Source organism: Rhinichthys klamathensis, unplaced genomic scaffold, assembly GCF_029890125.1.
Source record: "Rhinichthys klamathensis goyatoka isolate OS25496 unplaced genomic scaffold, OSU_Roscu_1.1 h1tg000253l_1, whole genome shotgun sequence".
Classification (NCBI taxonomy): domain Eukaryota; kingdom Metazoa; phylum Chordata; class Actinopteri; order Cypriniformes; family Leuciscidae; genus Rhinichthys; species Rhinichthys klamathensis.
The window spans coordinates 766,658-793,869 of NW_026606775.1; the positions used below are offsets into that span (position 1 = coordinate 766,658).

Here is a 27,212-nt window from a genome sequence, read left to right on the forward strand (position 1 = left end):
CCCCTGGGGGAATATTGTCTCTGGACAATCTGTCTGGGCCGTCGTTCAGGTGGCCTGGCACATGCGTCGTTCTCAGCGAGCGCAGATGGCACTGGGACCAACTCAGTATGCGTTCTGTCAGGTGGAAAAGGTTTCTGGACCTGACGCCACCTTGACGGTTTAGATAGGATACCACAGATCTGTTGTCCGAACGGACCAGAACGTGGCGACCCTGAATGACCGGAGGAAGCGCACGAGCGCGTACTCGACCGCTATCATTTCCAGACAATTTATCTGAAGGAGCTTTTCCCGTACTGACCATAGGCCAAACACCGGTGAGCCTTCGCAGACCGCTCCCCAACCCTTGTTGGACGCGTCTGTCGAGATGACTTTTCGGCGGGACACAGCTCCCATCATCACTCCCCGCTGGTACCATTCGGCCACTGTCCAGGGCTGCAGAGCTGAAATACAGGTCTGAGTCACTCTGATCAGCCGGCGGCCTGTGGCCCAAGCCCGGCGAAACGCACGGGTGTTTAGCCAATGTTGAAGCGGGCGCATGCGCAGTAAACCCAGCTGGAGTACTGCTGAGGCTGAGGCCATGTAACCTAGCATCTTCTGAAATAGTTTCAGAGGCGTGAGGTTGTTCATCTGAAAAGATGCGGCTAGTCGCTGAACACGGCGCGCGCGCTGTGTTGATAAGCGAGCTGACATAGCCACGGAGTCTAGCTCTATTCCAAGGAAGGAAACCGCTCGACTGGGCTGAAGTGAGCTCTTGGTCCAATTGATTGTGAGACCCAGGCTGTTCAGATGACTGAGGAGAACTGTCCTGTGAGACAGTAGCTCCGTCTGTGATTGTGCCAAAATCAGCCAATCGTCCAAATAGTTCAGTATTCGCAAGCCCTGGCTCCGCAGGGGTGCGAGCGCCGCGTCCATACACTTCGTAAAAACACGGGGTGCTAGGGACAGGCCGAACGGAAGGACGGTGTATTGATAAACCTGACCGTCGAAGGCGAATCTCAAGAATGGCCTGTGACGGGGATTTATCTGAATCTGAAAATAAGCATCTTTCAGATCGAGAGATATAAACCAGTCCCCCTGGCGCACGTGCGCGAGGAGTTTCCTGACTGTAAGCATTTTGAACGGTCTTTTCACAAGCACCCTGTTCAAAAATCTGAGATCCAAAATCGGTCTGAGGCCGCCGTCTTTCTTGGGAACAAGAAAATAACGGCTGTAAAACCCCGACTCGCTCAGAGAAGGCGGCACTCTCTCTATGGCCCTTTTGCACATGAAGGTTTGCTATTTCTGAACGAAGCATGCAGCTGCTGCCGTGTTCACAGTCGTTTCGAGCCGCGCTCGGAAGCGGGGAGGGCGGCGATTGAATTGTAGCAAATAACCTTGTTTTATCGTGCTTAACACCCATTTGGGTATCCCTGGGATAGCTTCCCACGCTTTGAAGCGTAACGCTAGAGGGTGAATGGCCAAATCGCCCTGATTGCCGCACACAGCGAGCTGAACAGAATGTGTGAGCACGCTTACTGTGCTTATGCATGACGGCTCGCAAACAGCAGGAACAGGCTGTTCTGTGAGTGACTTCCCGATTGAGGTGAATGGGGAAAGAGTCACATTTGTTAAGTGATGCGCGAGCATAGTCACGGGCACGGGCAGAGAGGGGGCGCGCGCACGGGCTCGTGGGCGCGTTTATTGACTCTAACACTCGAGCGGGCTGTGCCCGCTTTATGTGAGTGGGCTCTGACAGGGACACGGGTAGTGTGATGCTTGTGTGTAGGGGCGAACACTGGGTTGTGGGCACATTTTCTACACATAAGGCACGTTTGCTCTTTAAGAGATTTCTCTGGGTCGCCGTAAAAACGGCGTTTGGGTGCAGGCAAGCGGGTAGCGTCACCGGCTTGTTGGCTGCTGTATACACCACTGCAGTAGCCTGAGAGAAGGGGACTGACAGGGGGCGGAGCTTTGACGGCGGTCCGGCCGCGGCGGGACTGAGCCGTCGTTTTCTCAGCGCAGCTAGGAGGACTTCGGTTTCTCAGGTTTCAGTGTGATCCGAGGCCGAGGCCCGCGGGGGGGGCGGCGGTCTGTGGCGGCTGTCTGAGCGTGATCTAGGGCGGATCACGTGGGCGGCCTGCAGAGGAGCTAGCGCGACGAGGCAGGAAAAGGTTCATGGCCTGGGTGGCTTTCTGGACTTCCGAGAAACGGTCAATAATGCCACTCACCGCGGGCCCGAAGAGACCGGAAGGAGAGAGCGGCGCGTTGAGGAACGTGGCACGTTCAGTTTCCCCCATGTCGGCAAGCGTTAGCCATAAATGTCTCTCGGTTACCGTTAGTGAGGCCATGCACTTTCCCAGGGCTTGGGCTGCAGCTTTCGTGGCGCGAAGAGAAAGGTCCGCCGCGCTCCTTAAGTCTGATACAGCCTCTGAGTGCCTGTCTTTCTCATCCCACTCTCGAAGCAGATCCGCTTGGAGGATCTGTAGGACGGCCATGGAATGCAGAACGGATGCGGCTTGGCCGGCGGCGGCCTAAGCGCGGCCAACACAAGCGGAAGTGGTTCTGCAGGCCTTAGACGGGAGCGTAGGCTTAGACCGCCATCTCGCGGAGGGCAGGCAGCGGGGGGGGGGGGGGGGGGGGGGGTGAAGGCGAGGCTCGAGGGAGAGGCTCCGGCGAGACGGTCGCTTCCAGCATCTGTTCCGGCGGCCTTTGGGAGCGGCGCTTTTTCTTGCGCGGCGAGACGAAAGGCGGCGCGGCGGCTTCGGCTTAAAATGCTTCGAGTCGAGCCCGCAGGGTCGACATCGGAAGCTCCTCGCAGAGTTCGCATCCGCCGTCAGCGAGAGCGAGCTCTGCGTGTTCCAGTCCCAGGCAGAGAACGCAGATGAGATGGCGGTCTCCGGCGCTGAGAGGAGCATGAGCCGCAGTTGGTGCGAGGCATCTTTAAAAAGACGCTCGTGCTCTTTTGTGAAGTTCCCTGAGGAACTAGCTTAGCTCTAGAAAAGGATACGTCACCGGATGGCGTAGCTTGCCGGATGGCTGAAGGTGGCGAAGGTGGCCGGCTTCTTCAAGCGCTGTCCAAGCTCGCTAAAATGCCCCTCAGACGGCGACGCGGCTTCTGTGAATCAGATGCGAAGAGCTTCGCTGAAGAGATGAAAATCAGGGAGGCAGCCTTTGGACCGCTCTAATATACACTCTAGCCACGCCCAGTTTGGCGGGCTGTGACGTGATGAAGGCGCGAGCGCCTCTCATTGGACGCGAGTTCATTCTGTCCGTCCATAGGCTGCAGCAGTTCCCGCAGAGCGACCAATGAGCTCGCTAGATAGCCCGCTCAAGGTCTGCAGCTGCTGTACTGCGTTGACAATGGATACAAAATTAAGGATAATTTTTTGGCTTCAATAATTCAGAAAAGATGAATCTTTCCCGTAGCGTAAGCTAGAGATAACCTAGCAACCTAGCAAGAGATAACCTCTCGTAAGAGAACATTAAAGAAGAAGAAGATTATCTCTGAAGGAAAGGAAAGGAAAATAAAAAATGCGGTCATAGCATCACAACGATCTCTCCAATCATTAAGGAATGCTCTCTCCAATCAATATGAGGAATGGAATGACAAATTCAGATAGGCTTCTCAGAGGTTACTCAACATGTTTTATTATGACAGGTTTCAAAAATAATGAATGAAATGATGACAGAAATAATGTCTCTTCTGTATTAGAAAAATAAATATATAAATATCTATATATATCTCACAAAAACGAACTATCAAAATATATATTAGTTTGCTTCCTCTTTATCCTGTTTTTCTTCCTCATCCTCCTTGTTTGCCCATCTATATTTTGCTGTAGAGGTGATCTTTCCCAGCAGTTTTTTGAAAACCTGGACATTTTCATCACTACAGCCAGGACGGCCAGGACAGGATGTGAAAACAGGACTGTTGGTCACCCTAGTAAACAAATGAGAGTTTAATCAAACACAAAAATAAACAAAACTCGTGTTGGATCCTGTATCCATGATATTAAACCTTTATCTTGTGTTACCTGAATCGTTTAAACACAAGTATTATCCATAAATGAGAGACAAGACGGTAAGAAAACTGTTTCTTCCTAATTTTCTTTATAGCCCCTTTCACACAGAGATTCCGGAAAATACACGGATAAAGTGACCCGTGATTTGACCCGGGTTCGTTTGATTTTGCTTCATTCACACTGCCAGTGATTTGCCGGAAACAGAGAGCGCGTTCACACACAACCCGTGTATGTTCCGGAAAGACGCGTGACGTTGGATGTGACGGGTCTCTACTTCAGTCCAGTTTGCAGACATTTTTTCGTTCTTTCTTGTATCGATGACGAACACAAACTTTCTTCTAGAGTAACTGAGTCTCACGATAACTACGTCATTGCAAAGGCTCGTGAATCATCACTACGACACACCCCTTATACGGCATTGGTTCTGGCTTTTGTTCACACAGCGCGCGTTCCGGGTCTGAACACGGCAATGTTACTAGGTCCCCAACCCGGCATCGATCCCGGCATCAATCCTGGGTCGTGTTTGCGTTCACACAGAAGGCACTCTGGCAATTTGCCGGGTTCAAAGCGCTGTGTGAAAGGGGCTTATGTGAACCAGTTCAAGTTCAAACTTCCGTCACAAGAAGTGTGTGTAACCATTATAGAAACAGAACAGAAATAAAAGAAAAAAAAACTTGGGAAATTATTCTGAAATATCAGAATTGCCTCTCAAAGAAAGTTACAAAAATCATGGACTTTTCAGTTATTACTTGCTAAATCTGCTCTAAGCAAACAATAATAATATACACATTATTGACGTATAAAATTGGCTCTTCATTCACATTTATCCGCCTTGAACTCATTCTAATAACTTAATATGTTTATTTCAGACCAGATGGAGGTGAAAGAGCAAAGACAAGAACTGAAGTGAAAGGTGATGATGCTGTAGTTTGTTTCAGCCTGTTGACACCAATACAATGAGCTTAATGTGCCAATTTACAGAAGATCTCAGACATCACCATAATGAATGAGCTGAGAACAGGGAACTTTTGGAGACAAAGAGGTTTTTCAGCTGCTCAGTTAAACATGATGTTCCTGTACTTTTTAAATGCAGATTGGATAAAAACACACTGATCACAGTTCACACCTGCAGTGAAGCCCCTCCCACAACAATTCACCAATAAATACTGGGAATATTCCCATCATCCTACAAGAGAAGGACAAACTCCAGGAGTAGCAGCTGAAATCTGTGACTGTTAAAGATGGAGTTTATTAAAGAGGAGATTGAAGACATGAGTGATCCAGAACCATCCAGAATAAAACATGAAGATACTGAGGAACAAATAGGTTGGTGTCCATTCTTGATTCTTCATTGTTGATGCTTTGGTAGATGTGAATTAATAAGCAGTATATGGATGATAAATGATAGAGAAATAAATTCAAAATATCATAACCTTATATGTAGCAGTTGTCAAACATATTTTTCCTATTGTTATGTCCCAGGTCTAGGGTCCGAGAAAATAACATAAATAAATGTCGTTACACCTTGACTTCTTGTTTCTTTCTTTTTTATTATTATTGTGAAACAAGTTGTTCAAACTGATATCAGCACAAGACAACAAAAAAAGAAGCAAAATATTTTCAGGGTAGGGTCAAAGCCAAAATAACAAACAAAACTGAGACTACCTTGTTTTATAAAAAAATTATTATCCTAACAAAAAAACGTTTAAACAAAAATACAAAAACTAAACTGACTCCCTTACTAGCCAAAAACAGGAGAAAATATTTTCACAATAAAGAAAAAAATGGCACCCCAACCCCTACAGCTTCCGTGCTGGAGCGCAGTGATATTTACAACAAATATAATAACAAAACAAAAACACTCAGCCACGTTGAGTGTTTTAAAAGAAAACCGTGTACAGAAAACTTTACAAAAGAAATGGAGAAAAAAACTAATCGGGGGAAAATAAGGTAAGAGAAAAATAAATAACACAGTATTTATAAAGGTCACTACTCGAAGGTAATTCTCTTTCCACCAATAACAACAGTTTCAACAACAACAACCGTTTCAATGACAGCGCAATTAAATAAAAGTCAACACAGACTTAATCGTCTTTCCCACAACAACAACAGGTTCAAAGACACGCAATAAACAACTGTGGCAATCCGAGGCAAATTGCTATAGGTCTAATATAATGACTACGCCACCTGGGAATTCTCAACCCAGGAATACCAACCTAATATATATATATATATATAGGCTGCACAGATTTTTCCCAAGTGATAGGACAAGAGACGTGGATGAATAAATTACTTTTTTTTATTTTTATTAAACGGACACAAATGTAACAAATAATTCAAGACAAAGACACAAGGACAATGTTCACAAGAATACTACAGCGCTGACTAACAAACTTCATAAATAAATACAAAAGAAATAGTCAAAATGGCAAAATAATCCGACAGAAAGGACTGAGTTTGGCCAGCAGGGGGAGACTCGAGGAGCACCACATCACTCGAAAAAATAGCACAAGAAATACACAAAAGAAACCAAATCAGTATCACCTTCACACACTAGTGCACATGCACAGCACACCACAAGTCAAGCCCCGCCCCTTTGCTTTTAGACACTCAATTCCTAATGAACAAAAAACAGAACATGCAGAAAATAATTAAATACACAATTCACAATAGAAACAGATACAAAATAAATTAACTAAACAATAAGCATTAGAAAGAAACAATACAACTACCAAACTCACACCACACTCTCCTTGTAAACATACATGCACGCAGGCACTCACGCCCACGGCACAGACACGCGCGCACACACACATGGGCTACAGACAAACACAAACTCTAAAACTGCAGGGCGGCGATATTCCTTCAGTCAACCCGCATGTACAAGCAGTAACAGTTTCTTATTAGGCCGCAGCCAGAGTAGAATACTAAAATTGACGCAAATCCTTTCGTTTTAATATCTCGTTGAGACAACAGCAAAACAGCAGCGCTCCGTGATGAACGAGCGAATTACAGGTTACCCCAGCAACGGAATCCTCCCCGCTACTCAGCAGAATATACTGCACTTCTGAAATGACAACTATAATTAAAAAGAAATCTCATAGAGCATAACACGTTTACAAATAACCTGCATACTTAGGGTGCGAGGAATCCAGTCACGGCGGTCTGAAGTGCAAAATCAATGTGCACGCTGTAAATAGAACAGGAGGGAGTTTAATTCACCCACTGCCCTATAGTATAAAAGGAAAGATAAAAACTATAAACAACCGCGTTCCTACCTGTGGAAAGTCTATACAAGACCGCCAGCCGTGGGAAACAGCACTCGATCTCCTACATGCCACACGAGGGACCAAACAAACAAATTTCCCGCATACAGCTCAGCATGCGGGACCGGAAGGGAAGAGAAGAAGCCCTGTGACGCAATTCACTACAAAGCAGATATATATACACCGCCTTTAGCGGTGATAGGCTTAATAAATAGACCCGAAGCAACCAATAGTAGCCCAAAGCCAAACATCTATACTGCCACACAACATTCCAATCTCTCTCTGCCAGATCCACGTTCCTTCCTTCTTTTTAAAGGACACGCAGTTCCATCCCGACCAACCACGGGGCACGTTACCGACACGTTCAATTAGGGCGGTGCAACCTGCGGGAGTGACAGAGTAAGAGAGAGAGAAAAAGAGAGAGAGAGAGAGAGATACACACAGTACCCAACATGTCTCATCATAACACCTATATTAACAAGTGAGTGACAGAACAAAGAGTGAAAGATCTGATCTCTGTTACTTTCTGCTAGTAAATAAGGGTTCACTTGAACTGATTCTAACTGTATTTCTGTGTATTTTAGACCAGGTGAGAGTGAAAGAGCAAAGACAAGAACTGAATGAAGTGGAGAAGGAACATCGTAACTTTAAAACTCAAAGAACAAAAGCCAAAAAGACGCACACCTGCACTCAGTGTGGAAAGAGTTTCACACAGAAAGGAGCCCTTAACAGACACATGAGAATTCACACTGGAGAGAAACCGTATGCATGCACTCAGTGTGGAAAGAGGTTTTCTTGTTCATCAAATCTCAGTGTTCATCTGCTCCGTCACTCTGGAGAAAAAACATTTAACTGTAATCAGTGTGGTAAAGATTTTATTTCATCATCAAATCTAAAACTACACCTGAAAGTTCATTCAGATGAGAAGCCTTATGTGTGTTCTCTCTGTGGAAAGAGTTTTTCACGTCTGTTCAGTTTTAAACTGCACCAGAAAACACTTTTACGCTTGTTTGTTTAGTTAAATTTAATAGCGAAAAGACCGAAGGCGTCTCCAGAGTGCAAACGGATCTGCTCGTGTGTGAGGTTAAAGCCAAGGCTTAATTTGAGCCGGAACATGTTCCGGCACCTCCGACGTTGGATCCGGAACCTTTTTTATTGGATCCGGCACCTCCTGTGTCACTATGGCAAATGAATAATTACTGTTTGTGTAGTGTTCAACGTTGTTATCTGTCTTGTTAGTCTTTATTCCCCATTGAAGTTCCACAAAAATCTTGTGTTTGCAGTTTCGATGCGTTTTTGAGGTGAATTTTCAGGGTAAAGTGGGTCGCACACCGGACGAGAAGCGCAGCGCCACGTCTTTAAAATTCTAACACATTATTCTCCATGTACACACACCGGCAGCGCCATTCGGCGTTGTTAATGTAAATACTGTCTGACTTCACCCAGTGCTGCATGCAATATACATTTAGTTTTAGATTCATTTACAGAAATCAGTTGCTTGAATGAAAATTGCTGATGTTATCGGATTTTCAGGTGAGATTCTCAATTCATTCAGTTAACGGACGCTCTGAGGTGAAGTGTTCAGAGTCTGCAGACTAGCAACGATGTACAGTAGCCTACAATTATAACATAATACAGACATTATCCGGTGTGCGATACCTCGAGTTGTCCTAGACGCGATGCGGCGCTTCTCGTCCGGTGTGCGACCCCCTTGCTGCTTGTGAAAACGTTGTTTTTTTTGTTTGTTTTTTACATTTTGCACCCATGTAGTGCATGTTCTGAAATTAAAATAAACATTGCCCTGATACACACACAGCGTTGTTAAGTTTTTTTTTAGTCAGAGAAGCACTCATTTTGAATTTGTCCAGTCAAATTACTTTACAATAGTAATTAAAAAAAACCCTCATTTTTTACTTGAAATGAGTTTTCAAACCAATTGTTTTAACTCTAAAAAGATTTCAGTTTTAAATGAGATTTTAAACTTCACATTTTCCTGTAGATTTTATCTAATTTTACATGGTCTCTTAACCAGTTTCAAAGCATGTCTGTTCATTATTCATTTGATTTCAGAAAAGTCAGCTGGGTTGTTTTGGTTCATTATCATTATTTTCTTTAAAGGCCCCCTGACATGAAATTTTCACTTTGAGGTTTTTTAACAAAAGCGCGATTTGAGTTTTTCCTCGAGAGATATCATGGCTTGCAAACGAGCGAAGCATGGCAGTTGATCAGTGTTCGGATGTACAAATGAACACAAAGGTATTTTTTAGTTCCTTCACCCGAACCTCTGAAGAAACAATGGGTTAATTTTATTTTGTCTGGAAATGCGCCGACACAAATTCCCAAAGTTGTGTATGGTCCAAACATTTCACCGACGACTGTTTCCTCAACTTGGGCCAATACAGAGCTGGCCTCGATGAACGTCTGAAAATAAATCATCGAGCTACCAAGCAACAATTTCTGATGTGTAATTGGCTTTATGCACAGCTTCACTACTTCCTGAACTTCAGCCAGCCCTTGGTTTCCTGTCTGCCGAACAAAATGATTAATCCAGCTGTGCCTGGGTGCATAAAGCCTATTGTTCAAGTTCAGACAGGTTATCTTTCTCTCAAAATCGTTTGTGCATATAGCCTAGTTTAGTCACTAAGTCAAGACAGTGACTAAAATATCAACTTCACATCGTTTCTTTTAGTAGGATGAAAATAATCTTATTTAAATTGTGAACAAATTATACAGAAAGCGATCAAAGAACAATCTTTCCAAAGCGCGAGTTTATCTGGACAACTCGTTATGAAATCAATGACACACGTCATTGCACAACAAAGCTCTTACTGTATGTACATCATCGTGTTTGCATTGGTGAAAGCATTAGAGAGAGCAGATCTGAGTTGCAATGATAAGATCTTCACTCTCGCGATCAACAGACTGTCATCTGCTTGCTCAATGCTCATCACGGCAACATTTTATGTGATGTGAATAGATCTAAATACTTCTAAATAGATAAAAAAAACATCTCACGATTCGTTAATTTCGATAGCTGTTATAGTAAAAATGTATAATACCTGTAGTAAAAGTAGAGAGTTTCACATGTAATATGTAGCTATTTCATATGCAAGCATGTCAGCCAATCACAGCAGTGGGCGGTTCCACTGAATCCCACAGCAGACACGCCCCTTCAAACAGAGCGTTCAAATCAGAGGCTAAAATCAGGCTAGGAAAAATGCCTTTTATTTCTAAATTATGACTATTTGATCTAAAAAAACATACTAACATTATAAGGGCAACAACATTATAAAATAATAAAATAACCCCACGTCAGGGGAACTTTAAGCTTGCTTTAGCAGGACGATAACAGAAAGACAGACAGAGTACCATCCCTGTCTCCACTCAAGCAGTCTCTCTCACTAAAAACAAATCTTTTCAACAGCCTGACAATAACTTAGACAGAATGTATTAAATTCATTACAATAACCTTTGACCATTCACCTGTTTAACCAGACTTTTTCTTGAATTTACAAAAGCGGTCTTCATCTTTAGCCACCAGATTCACTTATAAAAAAATCATTATTATAGATCTTTCCTTCAAAGGGATTTCCTTAAGACTTTAATCTTTTGATCTTATTTTTCTCTCTTATTCTTTCTCAGACGAACACTTTAAAGTCCCCATGAATTCAAAATTGACCATACTTACTTTGTCTAAATTGATCGTTTTGTGGTGAACACAAAAAAAATTTTTTTGGCTTCGTAATCTTTAATCAAAATCTGAAATTTCCCCTCCCCTCTGCGTTGGAGGACCTTGCCTGATGACGTAGGTTTCACGGTTTGGGCGTCTGCTTAACATCCGTAATCACGCCCCTCCAACTGACAGTAGACAGACTGAATGAAAACACCTACTTTTCTAGATCCAATCAGGTGCTAGTTGGGGAAAAAGCCACGCCCACCATTTTGCCTCATTTAGTATTCCGTTTCTCTCGGAAATACGTCACAACACTGGAGAAAAGTCGTTTGCAACTTCCGGTTCACGGGGACTTTAATATCGTCATATTAAACACTGGTCTACTTTCAAACCCACATTAACACCAGAAATTTCTGTCTTTCACACTTCTCTGAGTGGGCATTTAAAATTACGTCATAAATGACTCCGCTGACCATAATTAAAACACTCTCTGTCATCTGGTGAATTTGTAGCAGATGGCCAGGGCGGACACGTATAGAAGTTCTAAAGCAAAGCATTTACTTACAACAATACAAGTAAGAAGGTTCACACACACTAGATACAAAGTAGAACGGACAAAGACTGACTGAACAGAAGGGAACTTCAAAGACAAAGAGACAATGACAGACAACTGTGATGATCATAAGTGTCATGGTGATTGATGACGTGCAGGTGATAGGTGATTGTGAAGGAGGTGTATGTGGGCCAAGGAGGATGCTGGGAAATGTAGTGAAGAGCTGGATGATAAACTGGTAACTGTGACAACATGTTGCTGATTTAGATGGTTTAACAAGTTTAGACAGTTCTTCTCCTGACCTATAGCAAAGAATGAATGTTTTTTTAAAGGTTTTTTTTATGAAATTTTAATGTTTGTCCTGTAAATCCATTATATTTGCACAACTTACTGCAGTAGTAAGACCAGGGGCCTCATTTATAAACGTTGCGTACGCACAAAAGAAGGCGTACGCCGCTCTCTACGCAATAATTGGTATTTATAAAAAGCAAACTTGACGGTAAAATGTGCGGTCCTTCACGCAAGCTCTGACTCAGGCGTACGCACAAAAACGGGTGAAATGAGAAATGGCGACACCGTCGGCAGATGGAAGAAACACGTGAAAGTGTGTGAAACTGTAGACCGTTGTGTAAAATAAATGGCAATACTGCCTCTCATAAATAACACGAAGACTTCACAAAGCAAGTGTCACAGGTCGGGGGGGCCTAACCAGACTGCACCCACCCCTCAAACCCAGGACCACTCTGAGGAGCGTACCAGAGACCAGACGGACAAGTAGAATTAAAAATGAACAATCTTTATTAAATAGTAAAAAGGAAATTAAAAGTCTTGACGTGAGTCTGTGTCTCTGTCAAGGAAGGGGGAAACCGCTTTGGACCCTGGGAGGCGGGGGATTCGTCTGCCGTTCCAGCAGCAGGTAAGTGTCGGGGTAAGTAGAACTTCTTAACCACGATGCAGACGGACAGATACCCGGGCAGGGCAGGACCGGGACTGAGGACTAGGAGACTCTTTCACCGGACAGGTGAGTAGCAGGTACGTATACCTCTCAAGAAGGCGAGCAGGCGGAGGGGCCTCACAGGTGGGTAGATGGGTCGGTATGTTCCTAGACCGTCGGTCGTTCCGAATATGCTCAGCACAGAAGAATCATCCAGTTGAACAGACAGCAGCAATTTATACAGGTGCAGGCACACTCCGCTGCAGAATCGGGCTTAGGGCTGGACTGTGTGGCTCCAAGCGGACAGCGCTGGGACAAGGGTGGATCCTTCCTTCAGACGGGCAGCGCCCAAGAAGACAGCGGCAGACGAATCATCTAGTTAAACGGACAGAGCAATTTATACAGGTGCAGGCACGCTCCTCTGCAGAATGGAGAATTGGGCTTACGGCTGGACTGTGTGGCTCCAAGCGGACAGCGCTGGGACAAGGGTGGATCCTTCCTTCAGACGGGCAGCGCCCAAGAAGACAGCAGCCGACAATTCGTCTAGTTAAACAGGCAGACCAATTTATACAAGGCAAACACACTCCTCTTCGGTATCAGAACGAGAACTTATAGCCCGATTGGGACATGCACGTCTAGCACTGAGGCTTTGTTCAGCAAACACTGGGCGGAGTTATGCACTGGGGAATACTGGCAGTTAAATATACATATCTACCCACACACTGCAACCTCACGTCAAGTCCAATACTGTGTGACACTTCAATTCAGGCACTGCATATCCACTCTCACTCTCAGTGCAATAAGGCCAGCACTCACCCAATAGTCAATCCTTCCACTGTTATGTTGAATCAGCACTCAGACGATAAAGAGATGCAGATGACTTCTCACAGCATGGAGAACAGCGTCTTCAATACTCTCTCACTCTCAGACGGAGATACCAGGATTTCAATGATGACTCAGTCCACACTCTTAAGTGGCAGTTACACTCGTGATCAACGCACTTCACAATTCTTTGTTCAACTCAGAAGATGAAGATATCAGAATTTCAATGGTGACTCAGTTCACACTCCTATGTGACAATTACACTCGTGATCAATACACTTCACAATTCTTTGTTCAACTCAGTGCAGGACATGCATTCACACAGATTCGATGTTTTATAACTTAACTTCCTCTCAGGAAAGATGGCGTTCTCCAGTCTTGACTGTATCTCCCCACTTCTCCGACTTTCCATGCAGTTCACGTTTCCAGCATGTATTCACACAAATCACCGTTGCACCCTTCAGCCAGCCAAATCCTCACAGCCCTCTCCAAAAATCCCAGCAAATTCAGCCACAGTCAAAGAAACTAATTCTCCCGGGGGAGTACCACACCCAATTCCCTCTTCCCTTTCCTTTTAAATGTTTCCTCCAGCCCCGAAGCCCTATCGCTGATCCAATCGTCAGCACCTGTTACCACTTGCCTCATCAGCTGCCGCTGTCATGGCAACTGACAACAAGTGAACCAGCCCGGTGTGCCGGCGAAATCGTCCCGGGGGGAAACACACTCCTAGCGGAAATTGGTTCCGCTAGACTTGTCACCTTGTGACACAAGTCTTACAATTAACAGCCTACACGAACACCCGTTTGATCGATCTGCAACAGAAATGCAAATTAACACATATTTGCAAAAAGAAAAGTGAAATGTTCTGCAATAATATTGGCATGTTATACAATTCATCCTCATAAATAAGATGGTAAACAGAACGAAATAATGTACAAAACTGATATTCTCGCCAATGTGTCCGTCAGGCGGAGCAGATATAGATATGCAATTAGATAGATAGATAGATAGATAGATAGATAGATAGATAGATAGATAGATAGATAGATAGATAGATAGATAGATAGATAGATAGATAGATAGATAGATAGATGTATTATTTGTCCACTGGGGAAAGTTGTTTTCATAGTAAAAATGTCTTTATCAGCTACAGAATTATGGTATTCATGCATATGCCTTTAGTTTGTTTTATTTTTGATAAAATAACGTATGACGTATGTCTCAATCATTCAGAAAGCTGCAAGAAATTACATTTGCGCTGAACTATTTCCCATTTCCAAGAATATTATAACCGACATCTGTAGCTTGTCATTTCTTTTTTATTTCGGCCACAGTCCGAGGTTGTGAGGCTACAACATACGGCGTCTGCAACCTTTTGCCACTCAAGTGCCTTTTTGGCATTAGTAGGCTAATGCCCACACTGTGCCCTCCAAACAACATTTTTTCTCCTCTTTTCCACCTCGCCAACGATAACTTCTACTTCACATTGAGTGAAGTTACGTTTTTTTGATTTCCTCTCTATGTTTGCCATGATTTCGCAATCGATGAATATTAACTTATGGGCGTTTCACGACTATTTATGGGCAACTATGGGCGTGACATGAAGCCGCAAAAGCTGCGCTACACTTAGAATTGATTGTGATTTATTAAGGGGAAAATGCGTAGGATGTGCGTGCGCACGGTTTTATAAATCCGAATATTTCTGTGCGTACGCACGTCCTATGTTTCATCCGTACGGCACTTCTGACGCAAATCCTACGCAAAGTTTTATAAATGAGCCCCCTGATCATTTCGTTGACAATACTGCCAAACATTTTTAGCACAGTATTAAGATAGAATGTTTAAACTCATTAATGTGATTAAAACTATATAACTCATTCTCTGTGTTCATTAAACAGATTGCTCAAGAGACAAGATGTTTCTGTTTCATTTCTCATAATTACTATCAGAAAACAATATAGCCTACACTATAGTAAATGGAACGGCTCACTTTTGGGGGGTTTTCCACAGTGTACAGTACCTGGTACTTTTTTCGTACCATCTCGGTTGAGGTTCCAAGCGAGTCGTACCGATACTAAAATGTGACGTGTAAACACTGCAGAACACTGATTGGTCAGAATATTACTAGAAGATAATAATAAGACACAATACTCTGCTTTTATTATAAACTCCATACTTTATCTCAGAGAATTAACCTGAATGCATTTGACATGAAAACTAATTTTGCTCACTTGCAACATTTTTTCACATGAGTGTAAAGGCTTGATGAAGTTCTAAAACTCATCCCACACTGAGTACAGTACGGCTTCTCTCCAGAATGAACTCGCTCATGATATTTCAGGTTTCCAGAATGAGTGAAACTCTTGTCACAGTATGAGCACTTGTAAGGTTTTTCTCCAGTATGAATTCTTTGGTGCAGTTTCAGATAGTCAGCTCTAATAAAGCTCTTCCCACAGTCACAACACACATGATCTCTCACTTCATCATGTGTTTTCTGGTGATGTTTACAATTGTCCAGCCTTAAAAAACTCTTTCCACAGAGAGAACACACATAAGGCTTCTCATCTGAATGAACTTTCAGGTGTTTCTTTAGATTTGATGATGAAATAAAATCTTTACCACACTGATCACAGTTAAATGGTTTTTCTCCAGAGTGAATGCGCAGATGATATGTCAAACTTGTTGAATCTTTGAAACTCTTCTCACACTGAGTGCAGTCGTACGGCTTCTCTCCAGTATGAACTCGCTCGTGTGATTTCAGGTGTGCAGAATGAGTGAAACTCTTGTCACAGTATGAGCACTTGTGAGGTTTTTCTCCAGTATGAATTCTTTGGTGCTGTTTCAGATATTCAGATGTAGTAAAGCTCTTCCCACAGTCACAACACACATGATCTCTCACTTCATTATGTATTTTCTGGTGCAGTTTAAAACTGTCCAGTCTTGAAAAACTCTTTCCACAGAGAGAACACACATAAGGCTTCTCATCTGAATGAACTATTCGGTGATTATTTAGTTGTGATAATGAAAAAAAATCTTTACCACACTGATTACAGGTAAATGGTTTCTCTCCAGTGTGAATTCTCATGTGTGTGTTAAGGGTTACTTTCCGTGAGACACTCTTTCCACACTGAGAGCAGGAGTGCAGCTTTTTGGCTTTTGTTCCTTCAGTTTTGAAGTCACTGTGTTTCTTTACTTGATTTAGCTTGTGTCTCACTTCCACTTTCTCTGAAATAAACATTAACAATCTGTTCAAATTGACAGGAGTGAACATTTAACAGAAATCAAGACTTCAGGTTTCTGTGTGAGTATAAAGTATCAGATCATTGATGTTCAAAGATCAGTTCTGTCATGTTTATACGATTAAAACTGCTATATAAAAAGGTTGTGAACATTTATATGCATTTATCATCCACATACTGCTTATTAATTCACAGACTTATTGAACAATCAAGAATGGACACCAACCTATTTGTTCCTCAGTATCTTCATGTTTTATTCTGGATGGTTCTGGATCAGTCATGTCTTCAATCTCCTCTTTAATAAACTCCATCTTTAACAGTCACACAGATTTCAGCTTCTACTCCTGGAGTTTGTCCTTCTCTTGTAGGATGATGGGAATATTCCCAGTATTTATTGGTGAATTGTTGTGGGAGGGGCTTCACTGCAGGTGTGAACTGTGATCACTGTGTGATACTGACGCCCACAGGACCAGGGGCCTCATTTATAACCGTTGCATACGCACAAAACAGGCCCTGAAAGAGGCGTACGCCACTTCCGACGCATAAGTTGTGATTTATAAAAACAAACTTGACGGAAAAATATGCGCACCTGCACGCAAACTCTAACCCATGCGTACGAACGTTTTGGAGACGGAGCAGTTTGGCGACACCGAAGGTGAGCTGGAGTTAAATGTATTTTTGGTCACTTTTAGACAGAAAATCTAAAGAAAATTATACATAGGCTATACAGAAAGATAATACAAATATAATTTCACTCACCAAGCATATCACTTGAGGCAAATATTCATCCCTTCTTAAATGTCCGCGCCAGCGAGCGCGTTGTGCCGTTTAGTGAAACTAACGCCTATCTAACGACAGAGTCCTAATCATAAAAACAGTGCATGTTCACAATAACAGTTTAAATAAATAAAAGAATGATTTAAACTGTTTTACTTCTGATATAAACATTTAGATTAAATATGCCATTGTCATTGATGGAGTTAAACACTTAAACATGAAATCATTACTGAGAAGTTACAACATTTTTTATATTCAATAAATATAAATATTTGTTGTGGATGCAATGCTTTTGAACACTTTTCCTCTGGCATGCTGTGTTTTAATGTTTTAACTAAAGAGATAATTGCTTATAGCAGATTGTCTGAGAAAATAGTTTTGTGCAAATAATGCACAACAGTCTATCTGTTTCCATTAAAAATATAAATCAATAAAAAATACTATTTAGTCAGTGGAAAAGATTGTGAAAACTTTCTCTGAAATGTATTTTACACTATTTAATTTATTTATTCAAAAAGAAGGCAAGGATAGGCTACTAAATTATTTTTATTAATGTAGGCTAATGTGACGGCACATCTGTATTAGGCTATTTCATATTTTCCTAATGTCTATACCGTTAAACATGTTATCACGTGGATGAATAATCATATGCAAATGATATGCAGATGAGGATATGCATAGTAAAACTAGGCGTTGTAAGCTCCATATATGGTTATTTCGGGGAGGAGACGCGTGTACGCACAATCTTCCGCTGACTGGGATTTATCGGGATTTATAAAGTGAATTCTGCGCAGGTTCTGGCGTACGCACGGTTTTATAAATCTGAATATTTTTTTGCGTACGCCTTTTTTGGCTTTCGTACGCACAGTTTTATAAATGAGCCCCTGATCTGGAAAAATCAAAGACAAGATACTGAATTTATACCGGATTACTTTAACAGCAAAACACACGTGGTGCTTCAAATATATTTAGTTCAAATATAGAGCATTTTGATTGTTACATATTAGAAGTGTATAAAACAGCAGGTTACTTATGTAATGTTTATGTAACCCATAATATTATAAGGATGAAACAGGGCAGAGGTTATATTATTATCTAAACTAATCAGAAATCTAACATTGAATATGCAGACTGAATAAAGGAGGATTGTAGTATAAGTAACAATTAAAAAAATGTAATTCCTCATGTTGCTTGGGTAGAAAGTTGTTTTGAAACAACGCCAATGTCTGGTAACGTTATAAACTGAACAATGACAATAAAAATACTATTTAAACAACTTTATCGTTCAAATTATATATTTTTGACAAAAAAAATATTATAAAGAGCCTAATTAATGATTATGTAAGTAAAGTTAAACAAACTGAAAGAAAATGCAAATTCTCTCTCTGACAGAAGGTGGGGCTTGTGGAAAAGCAGAAATACAGTGGTTACTCCTGAACACAAGCAGCGCTGCGCTTATAAACACTACTTTATTAGGCATCACTGAGGAAAGATAAACGGAGATGCCATCAAAACCTTTATGAAGACAGTCATTTCCTTTCAGAGATAGCCTATACATTCAAATAAAAACTCAGATCTGAACTAATCACGTGAATGGTCTATTTCAGTGTCAGAAAGAGAGTTTGCAGGTTTGGTTTCTGTAGCCTTTAATAGTATTTTTAGTCATGTACTTTAAGTTGAGGAGTAAAACATTAAAAACACATTGATAGGTGATTAACACACAAAGTGATGATCCTGTAATTTGTCTGACACTGATGACGTGCTTGATGTGCCAAATTTACAGAAGATCTCAGACATCAGCATAATGAATGAGGTGAAAACAGGGACTAGCCTATTATTATGTAAAACAAAAGTGATGTGAAACACTGCAGATCACTGATTGGTCAGAGAGAATCATCACTACCAGTTGTTGGATTTGCGACACGAGACACCAAACCCGTTAGAAAATATTTAAATATATATATATATATATATATATATATATATATATATATATTGCATAGACGGGAAAACAGCATTTTTGCTTTTTAATATTTATTCCTTTTTTATCTATCATTTTATTAATCATTTTGATGATTATGGCTTACAGCTTATGAAAACCTTTTCACAATATTCAAGCCATAATCATCAAAATAATAACAAATAAAGGCTTGAAATATCTCACTTTGCATGTAATGAGTCTATAATATATTAGTTTCACCTTTTAAGTTGAATTACTGAAATAAACGACCTTTTGCATGATATTCTAATTTTTCGAGTTTTATCTGTATGCATTTGGCAGACACTTTTATCCAAAGCGACTTACATTGATCAATTGAAGTTACATATTTACATTCACATCAGGTCTGTGATGTAGGCATATCTGGAAGTAAGTCATGTTACAGCCCTCCCCATTGGGACAGTCATGTTATTTCAAGTTTTTTTTAAATAATGAAGTGAAAATTTGGAGATGTTAATAAATTGTTTTGTCCTGTACATCCATATCCGTACACAACTTAATGCAGATGTTTTTACTGGATTATTTTAAACCATCTGTAAATAAAACAAAGTTGATTGAATTCTTTTCTCTTCTTTATTGTTTAGTAGTTTTCAGCTCCTTTTACTTTGGTAAACTGAAGCTGTTACCACATTGTTTGTCCCACAGTATAATAAATATAATAATAAAGAATGACACTGGACAACAACCTGTTTGTAAGAAGATATAAGACATGATCATCTACTACAGTATTACTGTTTAAACCAACTTATGTGATTAAATCAAATTCTGTCTCAATCAATCATAGAGCAATCAAGACAAAATTATTTCCTAATAATTTCATGTACAGTTAGAGCACATAAAACAATATTTTATTTACATTATAAGAGTTGTTGACTAATAAAGCTTTAACTCTTAATCATTTCAACAAATTTCATGGCATTAAACTAAATGACATTTTGCTTTTGGAAGCAACATATTTTGTTTATATAATGTTAGTATTTGACATAAATTAATTATGTTCACTGTGATGACTTCTGACATTTTTTCAGATGTGTGTGAAGGCTTGATAAATGTCTAAAACTTTCTCCACACTCAGTACAGTAGTACGGCTTCTCTCCAGTATGAAGTCGCTTGTGTGATTTCAGGTGCTCCAACCGAGTGAAACTCTTGTCACAGTATGAGCACTTGTGAGGTCTTTCTCCAGTATGAATTCTTTGGTGCTGTTTCAGATGTACAGATGCAATATAACTCTTCCCACAATCCAAACACACATGATCTCTCACACCGGTGTGCGTTTTCTGGTGCTGTCTATAATGAGTCATGTGTAAAAAACTTTTTCCACAAAAAGAACACACATAAGGCCTTTCATTTGTATGAATTTTTAGATGTTTTTGAAGACTTGATGACAGATGAAAATTTTTACCACACTGATCACAGTTAAATGGCTTTTCTCCAGTGTGAACTCGCAGATGATTTCTGAAACCTGGTGAATGTTTAAAACTCTTCTCACACTGAGTACACTGGTACGGCTTCTCTCCAGTATGAACTCGCTCGTGTGATTTCAGTTGTCCCAACTGAGCGAAACTCTTGTCACAAACTGAACACTTGTAAGGTTTTTCTCCAGTATGAATTCGTCGATGTTGTTTCAGATGACTAGATGTAGTAAAGCTCTTCCCACAGTCACAACACACATGATCTCTGACTTCATCATGTGTTTTCTGGTGCTGTTTAAAACTGTTCAGCCGTGAAAAACTCTTTCCACAGAGAGAACACACATAAGGCCTCTCATCTGAATGAACTTTCAGGTGATGATTTAGATGTGATGATGAAATAAACTTTTTACCACACTGGTCACAGTTGAATGGTTTTTCTCCAGAGTGAACGCGCAAATGATAACTGAGACTGGATGAATGAAAAAAACTCTTTCCACACTGAGAGCAGGTGTGCAGCTTTTTGCGTTTTTCTCTTTGATTTTTTAAGTTACAATGTTCCTCCTCAATTTCATTCAGTTTATGTCCTTGCTTCACTTCCATCCAGTCTAAAATAAAATAGTATGTGGTTAAAATCAATCCCAGTGAACTAGATTTAATAGCAGTAGATATGTCGGTAATATCAACTATCAGATCTTTGATGTGCCAAAGGTTAGTTTAATCACTCAAATTAATACAATCAAAATGTGGATGACAACATGCAAGATCATGCACAACTGTATCATAAATCTGTTGAATTTACGTTTTAATGTTTCTCAGCAGTCAACAGTATGAAGAATCAAGAATGGACACCAACCTGTTTGTTCCTCAGTATCTTCATGTTTTATTCTGGATGGTTCTGGATCACTCATGTCTTCAATCTCCTCTTTAATAAACTCCATCTTTAACAGTCACACAGATTTCAGCTGCTACTCCTGGAGTTTGTCCTTCTCTTGTAGGATGATGGGAATATTCCCAGTATGTATTGGTGAATTGTTGTGTGAGGGACACCAGATCTGCAAAATGCATACTTTAATTATATTAAATGTATAATAAATTCATTAAATGTTTTCGGTTGGAAATATGGAGTATTTTGACACAGTTAGATATTAATTGAATTTAAAACAAGGTTTGTTTAATTGTTGTCCGAAGTCTGACAGAAATAGCAGAGCCATCAAGCATCTTTGTCTCCAAAAGTTCCCTATTTTCACCTCAGGATGTCCGAGATCTTCTGTAAAGTGGCACCTTAAGCACATTTTATTGGTGTCAACAGGCTGAAATAAAGTCTGTGAAAAACCCTGCCAACATATTATTACCCTCGAATGTAATAATAAACCAGGACACACAACACATTACATTAGGCTAGTACTTAAACGCGTAAACTATGGAGCGGATTAATTCTAAACTCTGTAATATGGGAAAATCTCTCACCGGCAGACTGGAAATATACGGCATCCGAAAAAATTATTCCACATTTTTCCTTCATTCACGATCGTTAACAGCATCCGTAACTGGTGAAATATTCAGCCACTGTTGCTAATTATTTTCAATGGAAGTAGCTAGCCTAATAGCGTCAAATGCTAATTAGCATACCATTACGTGGTATTTGCATTCTGCCGACTGTCAGCTCCTTCAAAATAAACTTGTTTTCATCTCTATATTTTTCTGTTTCTGTTGTGAGGCAACGGGAAGAATATGAAATAGTGACTGAAACGAGACCCATATACGTTAGCTTACATGTTAACCAGCAGTCACTACTAAGCAGCTGCTCTTACCTAAATCCTAGAGACGTTGTCTGACAAAATCACTATAGACATAAGATAAAACAGTTGCTTTGATTTCTGCTATATTTGCACAAAACTATCGCTCAGGTAAAAAGCAACAGAATATCTATTTTCTTTCTTCTGACAGCCTCGACTGAATATCTGCTCCAGTCAGCCTCATCTCTCTACTCTCTTCTGCGCATGCTCAGTACGCGCGGTCATTCTTCTTAAAGGGGCCGCATATTGTTAGGGCGTCATGAACTGCATCTTTTTTAAATTCTCTAAAACCCACTTATAATGTTATCAAGACATCCTAATTTAGATGTAATATTTTCTATCCTGTTTTTAACCCTCTCTTTCAAACACATGTTTTAATGGGCATTCAAGACACTGCTATGATTGGGTAACAGTTTTGCTAATTAAAATATTTATCAAAATCGAGCCATTACACATGTGGAATTGTTTTGAAAACTTCAGAGGTTGAAAAATATTGTAAAATAGTTTAAACATTTGCCAACATGTGAAACATTTATTACATATTTAAGTACTGAGTTAACAGAGTTATAGTTGACAGGATAACTGTGTAAACAGAAATTAAAAAAACTGAACATTCAACGTTTTATGAATGATACTAAAACAGCTACTGATGTCTCAATTAAAAATTAATAATAGCCATTCAACATTATAGTTCAATTGAAATATATCAATGTTTTTTTAATCATTTTATTATAATTTTTACCATCCATAATTTTTTTCCATAACATTTAAAAAAATTTTTTAGCCTTCAATAAATATAACAAATTTTAATTTAATTGAACTTAAAGCAATGTTCACATAACTCCAAATGAAAAAATGTCATATTTACCTGTGCCCTGTGTGTGAAATATAATGAATTAAAACAAAAAAGTGAAATGAAGCAAACAAACGAACAGTGTCTTACTGACACTGAATCAACATACACCGATGGTAAATTTTCTATAAATCCTAATCGTTTGTTAACAATGTGTATTCATTACTTCAATGAGCTCATTGTTAAAATTAAACAATAAATTAAATTAATACATTAGCTAACTGCATGATTTGTATATGTACATTTCTAAAATACATAACTTGGACATAGTCACCTCTGATAACAAATCACTCTAAATTGTAATACAAACACGCATTTTCTGTAAAAATGCTTTGAAACGATATGTATTTATATTGTACTATATAAATAAATGTGAATTGAATAGAATTGACTCAAGTTCATCCACGCTTTCTTAATGTTTGGGTTGCAAATACTTTTTTTCTACAACTAGGCACAGCAAAACGTCTTGTAATCCTCAGATTGAGTTGAAGGTGGTCCTTCATCCAGCAAGAAATGTCTGTCAGGCAGGCTGAGATACGGGCATCTACCGTCGGATTCTCTGGCTGGAATGAGAGGTAGAGTTGTGTGTCATCAGCATAACAGTCATAGGAAAAAATATGTTTCTGAATGACAGATCCTAGTAACGGCATGTAGATGGAGAAGAAAAGTGGTCCAAGCACTGAGCCCTGAGGCACCCCAGAGGCTAGATTTTGTGACTTACACTGAGAAGTAAGACTTGAATCATTGTGCAGTTCCTGAGATGCTATTCACCAAGAGGATTGAAAGGGACATTTACAAAAATGCTCATATTTAGGAAAACAACACTCTTGTATTGGTCCTACATCATATAAATATAAAAAAACAGGAAAAACTCATTACATGGGTTTTTTGACCTTATATCTTGAATTATGATGGCATTTTTTGTATTGTTATGATATTTCTGCCCTTGTGTGACAGGACACAGTAAGAGTAGCGGACAGGAGATAAATTACACTATTTTAGTGGAAACTTAATTTAAATGATCAATCTTACTAAAGAAATGTGACAAACACATAAAATGTATCCATATTTTTCTAAATGCTTTTGAACTAAAAGCCTGAAAGAATTGTTTGTATTTTTGCCTCTTTTTATGATACAAGACTTGATCATTTGGTTGACAATAATACTGTACATCCAAAACATATTTATCACAGTATTAAGATAGAATTATCATTAATGTGATTAAAACTATATAACTCATTATCTGTGTTCATTAAAATAGATCAATCAACACAAGATGTTGTTTCTGTTTTTTATTTCTAATAATTGCATGAACTATCAGAACACAATATATTACACTTAATAAACAATTAAATTACATAAATATATTTAATTAAAGTAATAGCTATTTAGCACACAATTCACCCTGACAGAAAAAAAAAACTTAAATTATTTTATTTACACTAAGAGTTGTTCACCGGTGAAGTTTCAACTCTTAAGTCTTTCTAGTTTTCACCAAACTCACAAAATTAAACAAGTTAAACTTTTAGGAAAAACACCATATTTTATCGCACACTGTTTACTTCTGGGGCATTTTACATGAAAACAAATGATGCTCACAACATTTTTTCATATGCTTAAGAAGGCTTGGTAAATGTCTAAAACTCTTCTCACACTCAGTACAGTAGTACGGCTTCTCTCCAGTATGAACTCGCTCGTGTGTTTTCAGGTTTCCAGACTGGGTGAAACTCTTGTCACAATATGAGCACTTGTGAGGTTTGTCTCCCGTATGAGTTCTTTGGTGCCGTTTCAGTTCACCAGATGTAGCAAATCTTTTCCCACAGTCACAGCACACATGATCTCGCACATCATCATGTGTTTTCTGGTGCCGTTTACAACTTTCCAGTCTTGAAAAACTCTTTCCACAGAAAGAACACATGTGAGGCTTTTCATCTGAATGAACTTTCAGATGTTTTTTGAGATATGATGATGAATTAAAATCTTTCCCACACTGATCACAGCTTAATGTTTTTTCTCCAGAGTGAACGAGCAGATGAACACTGAGACCTGATGCATCTTTGAAACTCTTCTCACACTTAGTACACTGGTACGGCTTCTCTCCAGTATGAACTCGCTCATGCACTTTCAGGCTCCCAGAATGAGTGAATCTCTTGTCACAGTATGAGCACTTGTGAGGTTTTTCTCCAGTATGAATTTTTTGGTGCAGTTTCAGATAGTCAGCTCTAGTAAAGCTCTTCCCACAGTCACACACATGATCTCTCACTTCATTATGTGTTTTCTGGTGCTGTTTAAAATGATCCAGCCTTGAAAAACTCTTTCCACAGACAGAACACATGTGAGGTCTTTCATCTGAATGAACTTTCAGGTGTTTTTTGAGATGTGATGATGAATGAAAACCTTTACCACATTGATCACAGTTGAATGGTTTTTCTCCAGAGTGAATGCGCAGATGATTCCTGAGACTGGATGCTTGAGAAAAACTCTTTGCACACTGAGAGCAGGTGTGCTGTGTTTTGGCTTTTTCTCTTTGAGCTCTTAAATCACAATGTTCCTCCTTAACTTCATCCAGTTTATGTTCTTGCTTCACTTCCATCCAGTCTAAAACAAAATATTTTGTGGTTAAGATCAGTTCAGGTGAACATGATTTAATAGTAGAAGGCGATAGAGATCAGGTATCTGTATAAAGTGTCAAATTTTCAATTAGGCAAAGGTTAGTTCTGTCATTCTTGTGTGTATTAATACAATCAAAATGTGCATGACAAAAGCTATGCAAGATCATTATCATTTAGATACACTTCTATATCTTAAATCTGTTAAACTTCAGTTTTAATGTTTCTCAGCAGTCAACGAGGAAGAATCGCAACACAGGCTCATTGGAAAAACCTTCCTGGGGCAACATTTCTGCAAAGCATGTTCCAATACATACATATCGCTGCAGTTTCCAACAGAAATGAACGAGGCAGTAAAACAGCAAACACTTTTAATCCTTTAAAAATATATATATATTAGGGGCAAATTATGCATTAATAAAGACTTAATTTCACACAGCTCCTTGCTAAATATTATTTAATGACCACAAAACACTTTTTACCGCAGTGCATAATTTGTCAACGAATACATATTGGAGTTTGCATCACATATCCAGCTACATGTGTTTGACTTTTCTGAGATGATAAGCTTGATCGGAGGCTAAACTAATACAGAATTGTACTTGTGAAGCTAAGATCTTGAGTACGAATCCAATCAAACACGAGTTATGACAAAAGAGCTCAAAGACGACTAGAAAGAAGCTAAAATGGCATAGTTGCGTTTATGTCACATTTGCTTTTTTTATCACTATCGCGTAGGTTTAGGGTTTAATGCAGGTTTACGCTATTTTAAAACCTGATGGACATTAACCTTTTACCGCCACTCACCGGACATTCAATTTAAAACTGCCATGATACATTCAAGCACCAAAGAAATAAAACTTTGCAAGAATAGTGTTAATTTCTTTCAGATAAATCGCAAAACGCTCACGATGCAACGTAATATAATATTGCAGATATTTTTTTTTTTGCACAGATACGTTTTTCCAATGATCCTGGGCTGAAAAATCAAGAATGGACACCAACCTGTTTGTTGCTCAGTATCTTCATGTTTTATTCTGGATGGTTCTGGATCACTCATGTCTTCAATCTCCTATTTAATAAACTCTATCTTTAACAGTCTCACAGGTTTCAGCTGCTACTCCTGGAGTTAGTAGGATGATGTGAATATTCCCAGTAATAACAGATCTAACAAATAAAAAAAATAAGCTACTAAATATACTGAAATACTAGTTATATTTCAATTAGGTGATCATATTATGTTTTCTGTTGGAAATATGAATTATTTTGATACAGTTA

General features: G+C 39.8%; 1 protein-coding gene across 6 annotated transcripts in view; it reads right to left on the minus strand.

Annotated features, from left to right (window-relative positions):
• The window catches only part of LOC130101124 (oocyte zinc finger protein XlCOF6-like), a 297,964-nt gene that overhangs the window by 62,346 nt on the left and 208,406 nt on the right, over positions 1-27,212 (minus strand). Inside the window, exons 1-3 of one of the 6 annotated variants that reach the window (XM_056266706.1) lie at positions 22,488-22,571; positions 21,530-21,728; positions 15,481-16,474 (exon numbers count right to left, since the gene is read on the minus strand). In XM_056266706.1, coding sequence (XP_056122681.1) covers positions 15,481-16,474; positions 21,530-21,614 — 1,079 coding nt within the window. In that variant the 5' untranslated portion in view covers positions 21,615-21,728; positions 22,488-22,571. Of the gene's footprint in view, positions 1-15,480; positions 16,475-16,714; positions 16,965-20,255; positions 21,282-21,529; positions 21,729-22,487; positions 22,737-26,939; positions 27,058-27,212 lie in introns of those variants that run through there. The other 5 variants (XM_056266704.1, XM_056266697.1, XM_056266707.1 and 2 more) reach the window with 5 other exon arrangements.